Below are 17,875 nucleotides of genomic sequence, written 5' to 3'. Positions count from 1 at the left end.
AGGGGGGGGGGGGGGGGGGGGGGGGAGATGTCAAAATCAAGTTGAGCTTCCCCCCCACCCCTTAACTGCATGGAACTCATGGTTCTGTGGTCACTGTTCTACAGCATAAATTACATTCATCACTGTTGTAGCATACAGAAGAAACTGTAAAATGTGGATAGAAGTGGTTAAAGTGGTTTGTAAATAGTCAAACGTTCAGAGGCCTTTACCAGCTCAACCCAGTTTTTATGCATTTAGGTAAATAAGTAGAAAAGCCTCTTGTTCAAGCTTGCTCTGTGTGAACCTAACTGTTTTGCTTGGCTGGCTACTAGGTATTCTCTCTATTAACCTTGCCACCCTTTTGTAACTGGTGCATTTAATTATCAGTGGGATTCTTTAAACAGGTAGGGGCAGTGACAAGAATAGTGAGTAATCTTGTTGGGGAGGGCTTTAAAGTGACCATTGAAATCTTGGCCTGCTTACTGGTCTTTGTTGACGAGCAGGGACTTCGTGAGAAAATAACCCTGTAACCAGATATGGCACTGATTAAAATGCTATTGTGATACGCTCCCTGCAGCTGAGATCACTTTAGGGGGAAAAAAAAAAAAGAAAGTTGGTTTAAAATTGAGATGCTATAGTTTAAAAAAAAATCTTTCTGGTACATTGTTTGGTTATTGCATGCTAGTTTTGTGATTAGAATACATTGTAGTCCAGCCACCCAGACAGAGGCATTGACTGCTAATATTAACCAAGAACAATGGTGTGGCCATACTGACTGCAGTGAGGATTACAGAACATAATGGGGCCTATCCAAAAATAATGCTAATACAGGACAAGCAACAGGAAGCAACAGTAGACTCAGCATAGCTCGGCTCCCAGACAAACCATGGACTCTACTTCACACAATGGCAACTTCAGCACATTATGTATTCACAGGATACTCATTATTCCAGTAGGCTTGCCAGATCAGAGATCAGCCTGGTTTATTGGATGCAGCACACACACAGTTTGGATAGCGGTACTTTTGTGTCCTTCATCATTTGGCAAGAGGGGACAGCTGTATCACAGAGAAGTTCTTGACTTCAATTACTGGTTTGGCTTCTGCTTTCGAAAGGAAAAAGCTCCTGGGAGCTGCTTATACAACTGTGCGTGTGTGTGTGCGTTTTATGTCCCATCATTAATGTGGCAATGAAGTGTTTACCACCATCAGTACAGCCAAGAAAGAGAAATTTGCTTCACACTATGAAGGGTAAAAGAATGCTCTGTTGCCTTTTCATATGGGGCCATTATTGTACAGCCGTATTTTGACTGGGCCTCCAATATACTGCACAGCATGTGGAGTCAGACAACTTCTGAAGTTCCCAAAGGCCTTGAACATTGGGAGGCAAGGTCACTGCTTACATTAATAAAACCAGAACTGCATGCCAGGCCAGCTTAGGTCCTCAGACTAAAACTGATAGTTTGGTTTATATTAGGTGGCCCCAAAAGATGCAAACTTTGTTGCACTCAACACAAGTCTCTCTCTCTCTCTCTCTCTCTCTCTCCCCCTTCTTTCTCTTGCGAAAAATGTCTGTATTTCATTGGCTGGCAAAACCGGTAATCTTCAGCCTCGGACAGCTGCTCTGTCAAAAATGGAGTTAGACAACAAGAACTGGCGTGATCCGGCATGCCTGTGTGGTGTCATCTTGACTTGCTGTCAGGTGGTGCCTAAGGAGATCCTTGTGGACGGTTCTGCGGAAGTGGTTTTGTGACTAGCTGAAAACCTGTTCAGCACTGCCCCCCCTCCCTGCCTCTTGGGTACTTTGAATTGCTCCTTATTTTCCCTTTTCCTTACCACGCCCATTTGCTCAGCACTCTTCCACCCCCTTTTGTCAGTGTTAGGAGACTGGCAATCTGCCTCAGTCTCAGGGAGAGCAAGAGAGTAACTCCAAGTCCTTTAGTCTCTGGGGGAGTTGCATGTGGCTGTCAAGGCACAGGCTGAGCATCACCGTGCTTAACCTGATTACCCTGTTTGACAGAAGAGAAGCTTGCACAATCATGTGGACTTCCCATTGCACTTGGCAAAGCAATGCTCTGTGTTTTGCAAAACAGCTTGCATGGTTAAACATCTCGGGCAGAAGAAGACGAAGTTTGATTGGCCACAACCGGAAGAAGAAAGGGTACCTCTACAAATTGTACTGCTGCTATGTCTCATTGAAGTGCTCTTCTGTGTAGTGGGGATGGGAAAAGGAAGGAGAGGAAAAGTAAAGATGGTTTCAGAAGGACTTGCGGCTTCTGGAAACGTGCAGAGAGAAACTTAGCCTTCTCCCCTGTCTGTCAGAAGTCCCGAAGAACTGTCTTCCTGGTCCTCTCCTGATGTAGCAAAAAGGGTGCCTGAAATTGGATAATGATTTTTGATTTTTGGCAACTATTTCTTCCAGAGCCTGTCATATTTTTAAAGTCCTTCTGAAATATGCATCTGCTCAGTGAAATACATTCAAAGTTGTGTCCACACAACTAATCTGGGAAAGAGGTGGCAATGCCGTCGAATCCTAGTTGGGGGCTCTTGAGGATTGAGTTTTAGGGTCTGCAAAGGTCTTGTGGCACTATGTGTAGATCAGGAATAAATATCAAAGGCTTTTAAACTTAGTAGATGGTTCTTAAGTATGATTCCCAAGTCTCTTTGATTTCCCTTCAGTATAAAATCAACCTCCACCAAAAGAAGAAAAAGACGAAGCTGGTGCTTGTCATGCTCCTTGAGCATAAGCCCAACTATTTTAATCTTCTCATAGCTTCTGTACCCCTGGTTCAAGTGTGGTGATGGTATATTTATAATGTGTTCTCTGCACTGAATAAACTGTGAAAGTGTGAATATTCTGCCAGCCAGTGGCTTGAAGTTCTTTTCAAGTTGGCTTTGGTCTTCTGTTGGAATCTGTGCCTTCTGGTGAAGATCAGATTTACAGTGGCTAATTGGGTGTGACTCTGTCATAGCTTGCTGCTGATTTGTTGCCTGGTACCTTCCTTTGATGGAAGAAGGTGCACGATGTGGAATTCTTGTGTCTGGGTGTATATTTATTTGAAGATGGGCAGAGGTCAGCTTTGGGCATGGGAAAAATTAAACCTCCATGCTCTAAGTATTCATTCCTGAGATATCTTAATTGTTAATCTATAGAGTGGGGATGACGTGCACCTTTTAAAATGCTCTAACATCTCAACGAAGTAGTCTATGCGGACTATTGCTTTCTTTTTCTGGCATGGCCAAATGAATGCAATAGTCTGACTGTGTCAATAAAGATGTTACTAAACCACTTTTTATCAAAATTATTTGAAAAAAAAGTCTAACATCCATGCCACTGCTTACTTTGTTCCTATTAAGTAGCTTTATGTTCTGCTACAAATATTTTTGTTGTGAGGGGGTGGGGAAATATTTTTGAAAGATCTTTTGCTAGGGTAGGTTCTCCAGCCCTCTCCCCTTCCCTCCCCCCATCCCATTAGTAAAAGTGTTTGCTTTTATTTATTTATTTATTTATTTATTTTTATAATGAAGCCCCATGTATTTTTGGAAAGTGGTCATAGGTATGTGGCAACAGCAGCACTCAAAGCCACAATTCTGCCTTTCCTTTCCTCAAGGGTGAGGTGTGTTGGTAAACAACCCTGAGAACTGAACAGGAACTGTTGCTATGAATTTAGACAAAATATCTTCCAAAACAATTATGCAAGGTAAAAAGGAAAACATCCTTCACTTTATTGGAAGTTGTGTGGGCTGCTATAATTAATTTTCTGCATCACCCTAATTTTCTTTTTCCCTCTAAGCTTGCAGTAACATGTCTTCATTCTCAATGTTGTAATTAAATTGAGGAGGGATGGTGACTGGGTAGCAGTACCACAAATGAAGTGAAACGTGCATTTTAATAGGGCTCAGGACTTGCATGGGAAAACCTTTTTAAAGATGTTTGGCAGCTCTAGTCCAATCAGTCTTAGGGGTTTCCTTCAAGTTACCAGACTGGTTCTAGAATAGTAACAAATAATGTGTAACTTTTATTGATGAACTATTAACCAAAAATGGTTTGGGCTGATCTAGGTTCTGCTTAGAAGGTTGGGCACATGTCTCAGCTTGCCCAGCTTTGCTTACTTTTGAAGCCTTTTCCCACAGTTATCAGTGAACGAAATAGAATCCTAGTTTGCTTTGAATATGAAACATTTAGGCTATAGTCCAAGCTGGTGTCTATCACAAATTAGGTTTTCATTCAGAGGCTGCATGCTGTGTCCAGTCATGAGAAATAAGAAAGCAAAGCAGACTTTTTTCTTTTCTTTTTTTTTTTCTAAAGTGGGTTTGAAGTCCTGTCTGAGACTTGCACCTTGCAGCTGTTTACTGCTTTAATGCAGTTCATTTCTGGTAGCACACTATTTAATACTTGCTGTCTGCAGTGGCTGCAAATGAATCTCTACCTAGTGCTGGCAATGGGATGGGAAGTAAAGAAAATAAGCCATGCGATGTGTAACTTCTTATGCATAGACCTAATTTGTCCATGCTTCCCCCCTCTCCCCCTTCCTTACTGGGATGGAGGGAGTTGCATTCACATTAGAAGCAAACAATCGACCACCACTGTCTTGGTTTCTTGCTGAATACTTCTGACTCTTTTTTTTTTTTTTGAGAATGTGGTTTATAAGCGTGTTTTGGGACCATGACAGTATTGGAAAATGAAGGATCAAACTAGAGCATAGCAAAATAAAGGCAGGGAATGCCTTATTGGCTTTGTCCTTGAAGACTGAAGTGGCTTGAATGTAATAGCTGGCATTTTTCCAGCCTGAAGGGATCCCTTTGAATGCTTATGATTATTACTGGAATGGTAGAAAACACATTGGCACATTCAGTCTGTCTATACCTGTGACACGTAGGTGACTAGCACTTCTTCCTGTTCTGTGCTCCTCTAAAGAGCTTGCTCCTTGGCTTTGTTTTACGCTGCCTCTCTCACCCCACCCCACCCCACCCCCTTCCCAGATTCATCAGTTCTTTCCTTAGTTACCTGATACTTGTGGGAGCAGTGATGGCCTAGTGCAGACAAAGCTTTCAAAGGGGGTGCTGAAAGGCAATGTCTCCAGAGATTGCACTGCTTAGCCTGAGCATGGTAATCTTAGCAACACTCCTTGCTTTCAGGATGGAAAAAACTGTCTGGGTTTGGAAGAAAGAGAGGGCTTTTTGTAACTAAAATTCTTTTGAAGCAGCTGATTTTTTTTTTTTTTTTTTTTTTTCCTGCCCTCCTCCCCCCTGCCATGATGTATCTTTGCCAAACGTGTTCAGTTCTTGCTACAGCACACTGTCAAAAGCTGTACTTCCTGGTTAAGAACATAAGATACATTAGTGTTGACAAAGATGAGCAATCCAAGGTGAAAGGTCTCTTAAGCTACCTTATCCAGTCTGATTTAAGGGGTTAGAGGCTTACATTTGTCTCAAGTATAATCTGTTGCTTATTTTGTCCTAAATGGGCAAGCTTCAGAGTGGGAGAGATGGAACATCTGCATCTAAATAAATGAAAATGGCCTATTACAGCTGTACAGATAGATCAAATATATAAAGTGTGTATGTATGCACATCTACAAACTACTTTTTTTTAAAGGCTGTCTCTGTTTGCAGTATTAACAAATGTATTTCTGTTTTCACAGAGATCCTATACATTACTTGTGGAGGCATGGGACTACAGCAATGACTCTGCTAGTAAGTGTTTTTTGCTTTACTCCATTGAAACTCCTCAGATGACTATCTACTGAAAGGCCTTTATGTTAAGAGGGCAGCTAATTTGTGGCAGTTCCTTTTCCCTCCTCCCTTCTCCCAGTCACGATACTACTTCTGCTGACAAGAACCTACACGTTCTCTGCTGAATGTGGGGAAAATGTCATACCATCTGCACATGTGCAGTTTGCCTATGCAGATTGGGATTTGGGCCTGGGATACTGTGTGTACTTACGCGTCCTCCATTTTTAGGTGAGGAGTTGAGGGTGGATTATTGAATGGAGATGATAGGTAACTTTTTCTCCTACAAGCACCCAAGTCAGATTTTAAAAAGGGTACTTGGGAGCCTAAATCCTTTTGACTTGCAGTGGGGCTTAAATGATCTAGATGCTTTCAAAACTTTATTTCAGAGCTGAAAAACCCACACAGCTTATAAAAGCCAAATAAGACTAAATGTAAAAGTTATTTTGATGACTTGGGATGAAAAAAAAACCTGTGATCAGTGTTTTGTTTTTTTTCCTTGGGGTGGAGGATTTAAATCAAAGGATTTATAGCTAGACGCTGGAAAATATTTACCAGGTGCCACATGATGAAGCTGGCTGAAAAGTGGGGCAGACATCTTTCTCTGAAATGGCTTCATGTGGTCAGTTTCAGAAACTTTCCTGTTAGCCACAGGCAGTAATAAAATCCTTGCAGCTTGTGAGCTGTGCTATTAATGGGCTGCTGTAATTGGGTATTCTGAAATGGTATTTAAATGTTAATGGGCAGAGCATGAGGTTTCCACAAAGCTCAGGATTTTGGTTTGTGCATATATAGGGGTTCACCTTCCCATGGCATCAGAAGCCATTAGATCCACATGTTGCTTCAGTCTAGGAATTGGGTGACCTATGGTGTTCCCGGATTTTGTTCCTGAAGAAAATACTGGGCTGTCTTCCCTACTCTTTCCAGCATCCCCCACCCCCCAAAAACTCCCCCAAATGAACCCCAAAACAGACCCAACCTATCTGTGTCTAGTTGTTATAATCCCAGTTATTTTGAAAATGGGAACTGCCTGGGTTATCAACAGCAGCATGGGACTCATGATCTCCAGGCTGCGTGGAAGGAGGAGCACAGATCCCTGTGCTCAGACGGACCCAATTGGAGCTGGTCTTGGGCATAGCAATCTCATATATGCAGTTCCTTTTCATATAAGAGGATCCATTCATTCCAGATGCTGCAAAGTTTGCATAGAGTAGTAACTTAATGAAAGGTGTTAGCAAATGACACCAGGTATTGCCTTCTAATTTGCTCTAGCTACTACTGAGAGAGGAGCATGCAGAGACGACAACATCCCAGAACCATTAAACAGAAAATTCTTTGGGCCTTAGTTACACACACTATGTGGGGGTAAGGGGAAATATACCCATAGAGCCTGCTACACTGGCAGTGTCAAATTATAAGTGGAAGATGTCTCTGCATTCAAAATGAAGGTCTTGTTTACAGTAGGATACCGCTTTTTTTCCCGTCTCAGTCTGGGTCTCTGCCACTTTTTCTATTATTAGGTCTCATGTATTTTCATGAAACTGACTTTCCAAAGCTACACAATGAATCCTTTCTTTGCTCCAGTGTTCTGGAAGCACAATTGTCTTCGGACAAAATTCTCATGGGGTTTTTTTTTTCCAATAGCATGTTTGACCAAGGGCAGGCTTAGTCTTGCCTATGTTGCTGATTAAATTCTCCCAGTAGCTTTGCCAAAGTAGCTGTACTGCATAAACCCAACCTTTTTTCTTGTGCATCACCACCTTGCTTAGAAGGAATTTGCCTGTGCTTAATGGACAGCACACTTTCTTTTTTTTTCAAAGTGCCACTGAGAATAAGGTTTTCTAGAGAACTTTTTAAAACCTATATACAATTGCCAATAAATAAAATGGTGGTTTTGTAAGCTTCTACAGAACTTCCTGTGGAACTCTAATGCTTTAATCCTTATTGAATTCTATAACTTCCCTCTGCAAGGGTTCTTAAAGAAAGCTATACCTCTAGTAGGTTCTCAGTTTTGGTGGCATATGTTGAGCTTCCTAGTGAAATAATATTGCTAAGAATCGAGACTGCATCCGCCTCCTGCTTCTGCTTCCCTTCCTTCTGTCCTAACCACCATAAGCTCAAAATAGTCTTTCCCCTGAGTAGTGCTCATGGTGAATCCTGGCCCCATTGAAATCAAAGGGCCATGACTTAACCCATCAGGTCGTTGTCTTCATGTCTGTATTTAGATTCCATCTTTCTGCTGTTAGTTTTATGCTATGTCAGCTCTGTTAATTGTATATATCTTGCAGCATGTCAAAGAGCTATTGTAAATTACTAGTATCAATTGCACATGAATTCCAGCAAAGCATAAGAGGTTTTAGCCTAAGGTAAACTAAACCATAACTAGGAGACATTCTGAGGCAAAGACTTCAAACATAATGAATCGGTTTGGGTGGCCAAAAGCATGTTAATGTACCTTGATTTCTTTTTTCTCCCTGAGGCTGTACTAGCTGAAATGCCAGCCTGTGGGCAGAATGGCTAGTCACTTCTGAACTAGCCTGGAAATTCTTGTCTTATGCTTGTACTGACAAATTGAGATGAAGCAGTTTAGAATGGCAGGGGACCTACAAAATGGGCTTGAAACCAGCCAGTTCTGATGCTAAGTGCATGGTACAAATTAAAAAGATACCAGAAGCTGCTTTCTTCCACTACATCAATTTTAAATCGAGTAATGTTTCCTCTAACCATTTTATCAGAGGATGGATGATACTGAGGGAGCTATGAAGGTCGCTTTCCCTAGAGGCTGGCTGATTTCATTCTTATTTCTTTTGCTGCCTGCTGCTTCTCAGTACCCTTTAAAATCTCTTTGGGATGGAGTAGTAGCAGGCTTCTGGGAGTTCTTCCTGAAGCCTGGAGCTTTGTGCCTCTGGTAGTGTATACTGGCAGGTGGTACTGAGGGAGAGTGAAGAAAAACTAGAAAGAAAAAACTTGTCATAGTTCAGGGTTGGCCAGCCTGCAGCATGCATGTCACAAGTGGCATGGGCAGCCTCCGTGTGGCACATGGCAGATCAGAAAGCAGAGCAGCAGATTAGGCAGTGGATCAGAGTGGCTCTTGGGGAAGATGTGGGACTAATTTAGGGCAGACTTGCTAAAATGTTTGGCCTACAGTGTCATAGTTGGTTCTGAGAGTTTTTTCCTCTGGTGATGGCTGGTGCCCAGGTACTGACCAGGGTCATAGAAGCCTGCATGAGCAGTGTCAGAAGTTGTGTGCACAGCTGAACTATTCTGACCCATATCAGAGGAAGAGATATTTAGTGATCATTTCTTACCCTGTCAGAAGCAAAATAATATCCCACCAGTCTACTCTTGCTTCAGTCAGAGCCTGAGAATTAATGGGAGTGTTTCTGCAGAATTTGGCTGGCCGTGTACACAAAGGACTAGACAACTTGAGTGAAATGTGGCCTAACCCTCTTTGTAACAAATAGCCATCCCCAGATCTGCTGAGGGAAGGAGGAAGGATGTCAGGGTGGAGGCAAGAAAAGAAGTTGCAGCTTGCTTTCTGTTACCAAAGAGTGAACTGTTGTGAGGAGGTGAAGTAACATCAAGAACACTGGGTAAAAGGCTTTCCCTCAAAAGCAAAGCAGATCCATTGTCCCTATGTAATTTGGGTGATGCATTCATAGTTATTCCTAATGGTAAAATATGGTGAAGACAGTGGATTAAGGGAAATCTGTGTGTAGGTGCCAGCTGTGCCTCAAACATTAGGTGCCATTTTAATAAGGTCCCAATGGGAAAGCCAACTTTGGCGAGATATTTAAGCCTAAGTGTAACATGAATCACTCGGCGAGTCCCACTGAAGACAAATGGATAGGTACAGGCTTCAACATTTCTCCTGAATTAGTCTCTAATCTAACAGGAATAAGATCACTGGGTATAAAAGAAGCAGGCAGTTATAGTGGCTGGAGGGTCACTTAAGTTTTGGTGAGCTGTCGAGGGCTGCAAGGGTAGCCTTGTCCCTTGATGGGTGCCCCACCCCCTGGTTACCACTTTGGGACCAGAAGAATCACCCTTAACCCCTGACCTTTGCCACTGGAAGTCTCTCCCCTTGTCCTGGAAGTATTTATTTTGGGTGGAAGGGTTCTGCCATCTTGAAACTGGAAAAAAAAAACAAATCGTATACCAAAAAATAAAATCAAATCAAACATAGTTTCATAGTTGGTAGGGTCGGAAGGGACCTGAGCAGTTCATCAAGTCTGTAACTTACTTTAATTTTATTTTAAATAAAGATTTTTATCCTGATCTATGTGTTTTCATAGTATATCTAGATGCAATTGCATAATAGCTCAGGATACAGTCTTACTCTTTATATTGTGTGTAGGAGGCAAGGGGGTGTGTGGTTGGGGAGTGGGTGTATGGGTGGGGGTGTATGCAGTGTGGGTATGGAGGGGTTAGGATGGGGGGGTATGGTAGGGACCCCCACTCGCAGGCAGGCAGGGAGGCTCGAAACAGCCACAGGGTCACCAGCAAAAGCCTCTCCCAGGCAGTGGCTTCTTGTCTCTAGTGCCTCCCCACCAGCTCAGGGCTAGGGGTGGGTCAGGCCAAGCTAGGGTGGGAGGGTGGTTGCTTAGCCAAAGCAACACCTCCTGCAGGGATGCACTGGCTTGCAGAGGAGCAGTCCCAGGGCCAGGGCTTGTAAAGGGGCTCCACGGGCCAGATGTGGCCCATGGGCCATATTTTGTCCACCCCTGGGGTATAGGAACCTTATATCTACACAGTAGAAGTGCACATTCACACGCAGGCACTGTACTGCTGCGACTTATACCAATATTGAAAAGTCTTTAAGCATCTAAAATACTCATGGCAAAAGAAACTTAAGTGACTCACAGGACTGAAAATATCTGAGAATCTTCTCCTCCATCACATACAGGCATGGGGTGAGGATCAGAGTACAAGTGAGAGCTGAGTTGGAAAGAAAACACTGTTAAACTGGAGAAAACCACAAACTACACAAGAAGTTGGTGACCTCAACTCCTAAACTGTAAAAATGGAATGGATGCCGCACTCTGTTTCAAGAGTACCAGGGTGGCTTAAAAAATGGGAAATAAGAGATGGATGCACTTCTATGGTAGTGTCAGGGCAGCCAAGTACATTAAAGCATTTCCTAGAGGTACAAGTAGGATAGGTGTGACTTAGGGAAGAAATTGTAGGTTTTATATAGTCTTGAAGAACTGTTAGCTTGGGAGTTCCTTTTGAAAACTAAAAAATCAATGGCTGTAATGAACATTTCTAAAGGTCTTTAGACGAGAACTGCCCATGCATCTTCATCAGCTTTGTGAAGCAGTTTTATTGCACTTAGTGTCTGCCTTATGTAAAATCCTAAGCTTTTTTATTGTTGAAAGAATGAATAAACTACTTGATACATTTTACTTCTTAATACTTAAATGTGCTAATATTTCACACGGAGCCTTCTAACACATTACTGGCAAGGTGCCCTTCTACCTCAAATTTTTCTGTCTCTGGCTTATGCTTTCACACACAGAACAGTCTAGCCTGGTACTTATTTTTGTTTTTGCTCTAGGTCTGCAAGGATATTTTGGCTGTTTTATGATAAACTTTCACTCTGCAGTCAAGTGCTTGCTAGCAGCAGGTCGTAAGGCAGTGTCAGATCATTTAAGTCACAAGACCTGGACTACAAAGTGAAATACCACAGATATATACAATGTTCCGAGCAAATGTGAAATATTATTATTATTTCAAGCTACAATTTAGACAGTTGTAGGTTTCCAAAAGCCAGAAAATTTTGCTGGAATGAGATGTCTCACACAAAATCTAAACCCTTTGTTGTGAAATACTTTTAAAGGAGAGAAGGGAAATCTGTAGTGCATGCAAAGTAATTTGACTCTGCTAAGAAAGGCATCTCTTTTAGCTGACACTAAAGATCCAAGCGTAGCATCTAAAAGGATAACTTGTACAGTATTTCCCAAATTGAGTGAGCTCATTTATGTCAACTGAATGCCAAAATCACTAGTTCCTCTGCTGGAACGAAGTGTTATTTTTCCCAATTTGGGTTTATAACCTAATTTCTAGGAGCCTGTAGGCCCTTAATATCCAGTTTGTAAAAGTTGTCTTATTAGGCTTCTGCAGGCTGATGGCCTGAGATTTTCATTACTGCCAAAAAGAGGCAATATATTACTAATAACTCATTAAGCTGAGCAAGATGTATGATGTATCAAACTTGAAGTTCCCACACTTAACTGATGGCATGAAGAAATGTCTCTTAATTCTTGCCCTGTCCTGGCCTTGTTGCCCCCCTTTAGCTGTTGGATGTGTGGGACGTACTTGAAGTCAGGACTGAGCAGTTCAAGGGTTTGTTTCCACTGAGTCAAGCTCTGGTTCAGAATACAGCATATACATTTCAGTTAATAAAAGTGTTTCAGAATCCATCTTTCAGCTAAAGCCATGAAGTTAAATAGTTTGCTGCAGTATTTTGTTACAAAAAGCCTGTATGCCTAATGGAGTGCCAGCACAGGGGACCAACTCCTAAGCAAAAGTGTTAATCGTAGCTTCATTTCTGACTTGTAGATCCTGATAGCATTATTGAAAAGGCATCCCATTCTGGCATGATCAATCCAAGTCGTCAGTGGCAGGCTTTGAAACAGAACGCAGGCGTCGCCCATTTTGAGTACCAGATCCGTGTGATTTGTGATGAGCACTACTATGGCTTTGGCTGCAACAAGTTTTGCCGCCCAAGGGATGACTTCTTTGGGCACCATACATGCGATCAGAATGGCAACAAAACTTGCTTGGAAGGCTGGATGGGACCGGAATGCAACAAAGGTTTGTTACTTAATATTTGAAGTGTGTGTGGTTTGTTTATTTGTTTGATTTTTATTCTTTTTAAATACCTTTGTATAGCCTGGAGTATTGGTAGAAGCATATGAAATATTTCACCTCTAGATTGGGCTGATGCTGAGCCATAGAAAAATAATTCCTGTAGGGTAAGTGTCCATGTCACTGCAGTCCCTAACTGGTGCCTTCCCTAACCTTGGAAGATGAGTCAAGGATTGACTGGACAAAGAGATGACTTTTTAAAGTGAGGTTGTGGGGGGGATTGGGTTATTCCATGCTATTCTTGTTGAACTAGATTGGTTGATTACTGTGCTGCTGCCCATGTACCTACTGCACAGATAGCAGGATTTACTGTATGAAGCCTTGCATTCAGCAGACAAACTTTTCCAAAGTACCTAAATGACTTTTTGAAAACTTGGGCAGATTTTATTTTATAAACCCCACCTTGAAGCATAGAACAGAAGGGGCCTGAATATAATCTGCACTGCCACCTCCTGCAGTGATTACCTGTGTAAATACACCTAGAAACATATTACCCCCTTAACTTAAGTGAAGACTTCCTTTTTGGAGGTGCAAAGGAAGTGTAAAGAGAGGAGCTGCACTAGAAGGGGCTGCAGCAAATTCCAGCCTGTTTCTTCTTTATGTGAGCTGACATTATGAGCCTTAGACCAGCATTATCATCATGGGAGAAACGTATCAGCTGGAGGAACTAAACATTGACTCGTCTTGTTGACAAAACACCTAAGTACTTTTAAATCTTGATGCCCACCATGCTGTGTACATGTGGGTACATGAAGGGGAAAATACATTGTTTCAACTGGCTAGTGTAACACTCGTGGGTGTGCAAGGGTGAGGTTATTTCACCCTTGAGTGCAGAAACGGGGGGTTGTAGCTTTATGAAGTGAAATGGCTTCTCTTGCCTCTGAGGCATTCTTTAAAATGGCATTATGTGGGATCTCTTTATGGCTAGCTGTATTAGTGGACTTGGTGGATTTGCTGTCATAAGGCACCACCTACCTCAGCTTCTTTCCAATAGACTTGATATAAGAGACCTGTTAAATCATGGATTTGGTAGGATTACAATGCTAGTTGGAGATTAAAGCATTCCCATGAGTGTGAGAATGCAGGAAATGGACAGAATGCTGATACTTTCCTTTTCTGTATAACTTTTGTTACAGCTATTTGCCGTCAAGGTTGTAGCCCAAAACACGGTTCTTGCAAAATACCGGGAGAGTGCAGGTAAACAAAATGTTTTTGCTAAGTAATTGTGAATAAATGATGCTACACAAAATGTGATGATGGTGGGGGTCAGAGACTTCCAGATTTTGCAAGGGCCTATTATACATACTTGGTTGCACCAAGAGAAAAGCAGTGTTTTTGTTTTCTTTTGGTTTTTTTCAGATAAATGGATAGCTTAGCTTTTTTTGCAGTGATACTATTTATAAATGGAGAAACGGTGGTAAATTGCTTCCACAAGTAGTGACTAATTGCTTCTGTATAAATGGTTCAATTTCATTTGCTTAAAAAAAAAAAAAAAAAAAGCCAAATAACAAAAAAGGATGGTTACGGGCTTTTCTGCTAAAAGTTCTAACTCAATACTCTATTGCTCCTCTCCCCCTCTTTCACTTCCCCTCCCAAACTCCTTCCATCAATAGGCAAAAGTCAAGCATTCTTCAGAATGGGATTAGTAAAATCTCTTGGTTCCTTTGCTGTTGTGAGCCAGGCTTTGAGTGCTGAGAGGTTAATAGCTGGGATGGAATTTTGTCAGTAGATGCTGATGAATGCCGAATTTTGTTGCTGCTGCTGCTTTGAAGTCTCTTCAGTTCTGGCCAGGAGACAATGAAAAGCAGAGTTTAGCCACAACACAACAATTTAACAATTTAAAATTTTTGGAATGTCTCAAATTATATGCTACAGATTTACAATATGGGGAGGGCTTTCTCCCTGATCAATACAGGGTTATTGGGTATAGAATTTGAACACTTTTTATAGGCAAGCTATTAAGTTTTTAACTCCTTCGTGGTGATCATTTAGAATGGGAGTAAGGGAGAATATGTAGGCAGGGATATGAGTTGGTCAGTATAAGGTTTTTCATGTTTTACAGAGTGAAGTTGGTAGTGTTCTCAAGGTAAAATACAGATGGGGTTTCAAGAACAGAAAGCCATTTGCATCTTAACAGGGGTCAGTTTGCATCTGCCTTTGGAGAAAGGGTCTAACTGAAGGCTATATGCATCTGCTGAAAGAGAAGCTCTGGGTGAGGGGTATTGGTTCATGCGAGTCCTGTGGCCTGTGTTACGCCTTCCTAGGTGAAACGAGATGATTCCAGCGGTCCTTTCTTTTCCTTGGGAATCCATAAAAATGCCTTCCTAAGGGACAGTGCTGACAGCACAACTAAAAAAAAAATGAAATGCATGTGGATTTGTTTTGTGAGAAGCAGGTGCAAAGCAACAAAAAATTCCTCAATTTGGTTCTGATGTTCAACCGCATGGGTGTAACTGGGGTTAAATAAAATAAATTTAGCCTATACAGGCTAAATAAAATACCCATTTGTGATTGAGATGACAGATATATATAGATATTTTAATTAAAAAACACGCTGCAAGTAGTGTGGGCCAGATGGCGCAAGAAGTATTATCAGCTGAGGCTACCAGTGATTTGTGCTACTGTCTTCAGAATAAACATGCCTTGTAGGGTTGCTGTCTCCTAGTCCGAACAACAGGCTTTGTTTCCTGAATTGTTTTTAGGCCTTTCTCTTTCTAAGTCTCTCACCTCCCACTTACTGCCCAGACATGCACTAGTGCTCTTATTTACTCAAGGTGCAACTTTCCCACACTTGATTTGCATAGTTTTAAAACAACACTGCCCTTCTGGTGCTTTCAGATCCTTTCTGCTTGCCAACTGAGTCCCATATCTTTAAAGCAAACGCAGAAATGAGATTTTTATATTCTCTTAAGTTTTGATGAGTCATGTTGTCTGTATGTTACAAATGCAACTTGAGTTTAAAAATAACATCCTAGCAGAAACTGTTCTAGGTCCTGGTACAATAGACAACTTGCAAACGTACTTAAAATATCCCTTTTCATTTTGGTGCAAGTAACTTGCTTCAACATGAGCCTGCCAGCAAAACCAAATCTACTCATGAATCATTGTACAAGCAAAGAAACTTCAAATTTCTCATGAGAAACTGCTTCATACATATTATTAAATGAGAACAAATTCCAGGATTCTGGAACTAACTTTCCCTTTCTTAAAAAAAAAATTATCCATAGCCCTTGTCTAGTTTTCTTAGATCAGTTCCAAAATGCAAGCATTAATTAAAAAAAAAAAAAAAAAAAAATTATATGCTCGCTCTACAAAGTTCACTCTTACTGCATTTTGTTTCGCTGAAGCAAGAGGAAAGGTTTTAAAGCGCTTTCCCTCCTTAATATGGCAGGAAGGGAGGCTGCAAAGGGCCCAGGCATTTGGGAAAACCTGTGGCCTCCGCTATAAAGATTAGTGCATCCCTGCAAGTTTTCATGTTATAGAAATTTGTACCTGAGGTCCCAAATTTGATGTTTTATTACCATCTTCTCTCTCTCTCTCTCCATATCAGAAGATGTTCAGTGAGTTACTTCAGAAAAGGTGGTCTTTCCCTGCCCCTCCACCCCATTCTGTTTTTAGTATGAGTTGCAAAGAAACTAAGTTTGGACTAACTTTGTTTTTCATAGACAGAACTTCAGTTGTTTCATGTGAGCTTTGAACCGGCTGATATTGATACATCCATTTAAAAAAAAATATTTAATTAGGAGGTGACTGGTCATCTGAGAGTTTTAGAAGGGAAGTTAAACTTACTATTAGCCTTGGGTGATTTAGCCATTGGGTAGAGCCCTGTAACGTTTCCCATGAGAAGGACTTATTGGGCAGAGAACAGCTTTTTGAAAAGAAAGCCTAACTGCTTTCTATGCAGAAGTTTATTTTCATAATTTAGTAATGGCTCAGTGAGTTATTACTGCTGATCACTTACTGCCAGTCTCTATTAATGAAATACAGTACTTTAGTAAACCTGTGACTTCAGCTATACCCCTCTCTCTTCCCAAGTGTATGTGCATGGGGGGTTTTTTATTCATATGAAAAATCCCTGTTTTATTTTGCTTGAGAGAAGCAAGTCCAAAATTAGGCTCCAGCTTGAGGGGGCTGTAACATGTTAAGTTTCATGCTTGACTTTGCATGGTTTAAGCTGTTTTTTCCCCACTGTGCTAAAATCTCAGAATAGTAGCTGTAGTTAGTTGAAGATGAGCAATATTTCATAACTTAAAAACCAGACTCCATATGGTAGATAACATTTGGATGGAGAGTGGCTTTTTCTGAAAAACAATGAGCTCTTAAGTATGCGGCGAGCCAGTTTGTCATCCCAACCCCCAACCAAAACAACCAACCCCTACACAAACGCACACAGACACCCTGCAAATCTAGTATTTGTTCTTTGTTTTTAAAGAAATCCCTTTATCATATGTGGTCTCATAATTTTGTATCAGAAGGCTTCTACCACAATCCAGCACAGGGGGGTAATTTCCGATAACACTAGGATAAGTCGGCTCTATTGCTGTCTCCTACAATGCTGGGAGGTAGTGTTTATGGCTGTGTTTGGTTTCTCTTCCTGTGCACACACTATGGCTAAAATGCCTGGGACACTGCAGTCCTGAGGGAGGGCTAGATAACCATTGTTCCTATTGACTTTTTTCCCCAATTTATAATCCATTCTGTCAAAATCCAGAGATTGATTTGTAGTATACACCCACCCTCTCGGCCACATTTGTGTGAGCTTCAGAATAGAGTAGCATTGTGTTGAATGGTCCCACGCTGGTTCTCTCAGAACAGTTATTCTTTTGTGAGGAGGGCTGGCTTCAGAGACCTTGGCGAAACCGCTAAGATGTTTGTTTACAAGAAACCCTCAAACAAACCTTGAATGGCTTTCCACCCCCCCCCCCCCAAAAAAAAAAAAACTTACTTAACCTTGGGAGTTCTGCAGTTACTTTTTGTCTTCAAAAGTAATTCCAAGTTTTTGTTTCCATGCTCTTTTTTTTTTTTTTTTTTTTTTTTTTATTAAGGTGTCAGTATGGATGGCAAGGCCAGTACTGCGATAAGTGCATTCCACACCCAGGATGTGTCCATGGCACCTGCAACGAACCATGGCAATGCCTCTGTGAAACCAACTGGGGTGGTCAGCTCTGTGACAAAGGTATGCTAATCTTGCAGATAGCCAAGGGTAAAACTTGAATTTTAATGCTGGCAGCTAGCATTGAGAGAGAACATCCAGAACGTGGCGGGGGTTTTGTCCTTTGGCTGGGTTTTTTAGCC

The 17,875-nt window shown here is 41.5% G+C and overlaps 1 protein-coding gene across 2 annotated transcripts in view; it reads left to right on the top strand.

The window, feature by feature from the left end:
• Positions 1 to 17,875, top strand: part of JAG1 (jagged 1) — a 51,556-nt gene that overhangs the window by 14,484 nt on the left and 19,197 nt on the right. For both annotated transcript variants that reach the window (XM_019516237.1, XM_019516238.1), the window contains exons 3-6: positions 5,623 to 5,674; positions 12,272 to 12,526; positions 13,717 to 13,777; positions 17,626 to 17,756. In XM_019516237.1, coding sequence (XP_019371782.1) covers positions 5,623 to 5,674; positions 12,272 to 12,526; positions 13,717 to 13,777; positions 17,626 to 17,756 — 499 coding nt within the window. The remainder of the gene's footprint in view (positions 1 to 5,622; positions 5,675 to 12,271; positions 12,527 to 13,716; positions 13,778 to 17,625; positions 17,757 to 17,875) is intronic.

This window comes from Gavialis gangeticus, unplaced genomic scaffold, assembly GCF_001723915.1.
Source record: "Gavialis gangeticus isolate Ggan-Ray unplaced genomic scaffold, GavGan_comp1, whole genome shotgun sequence".
Classification (NCBI taxonomy): Eukaryota; Metazoa; Chordata; order Crocodylia; family Gavialidae; genus Gavialis; species Gavialis gangeticus.
Note: the sequence above shows the minus strand (reverse complement) of the source record. Positions and strands in the feature narration are given on the sequence as shown.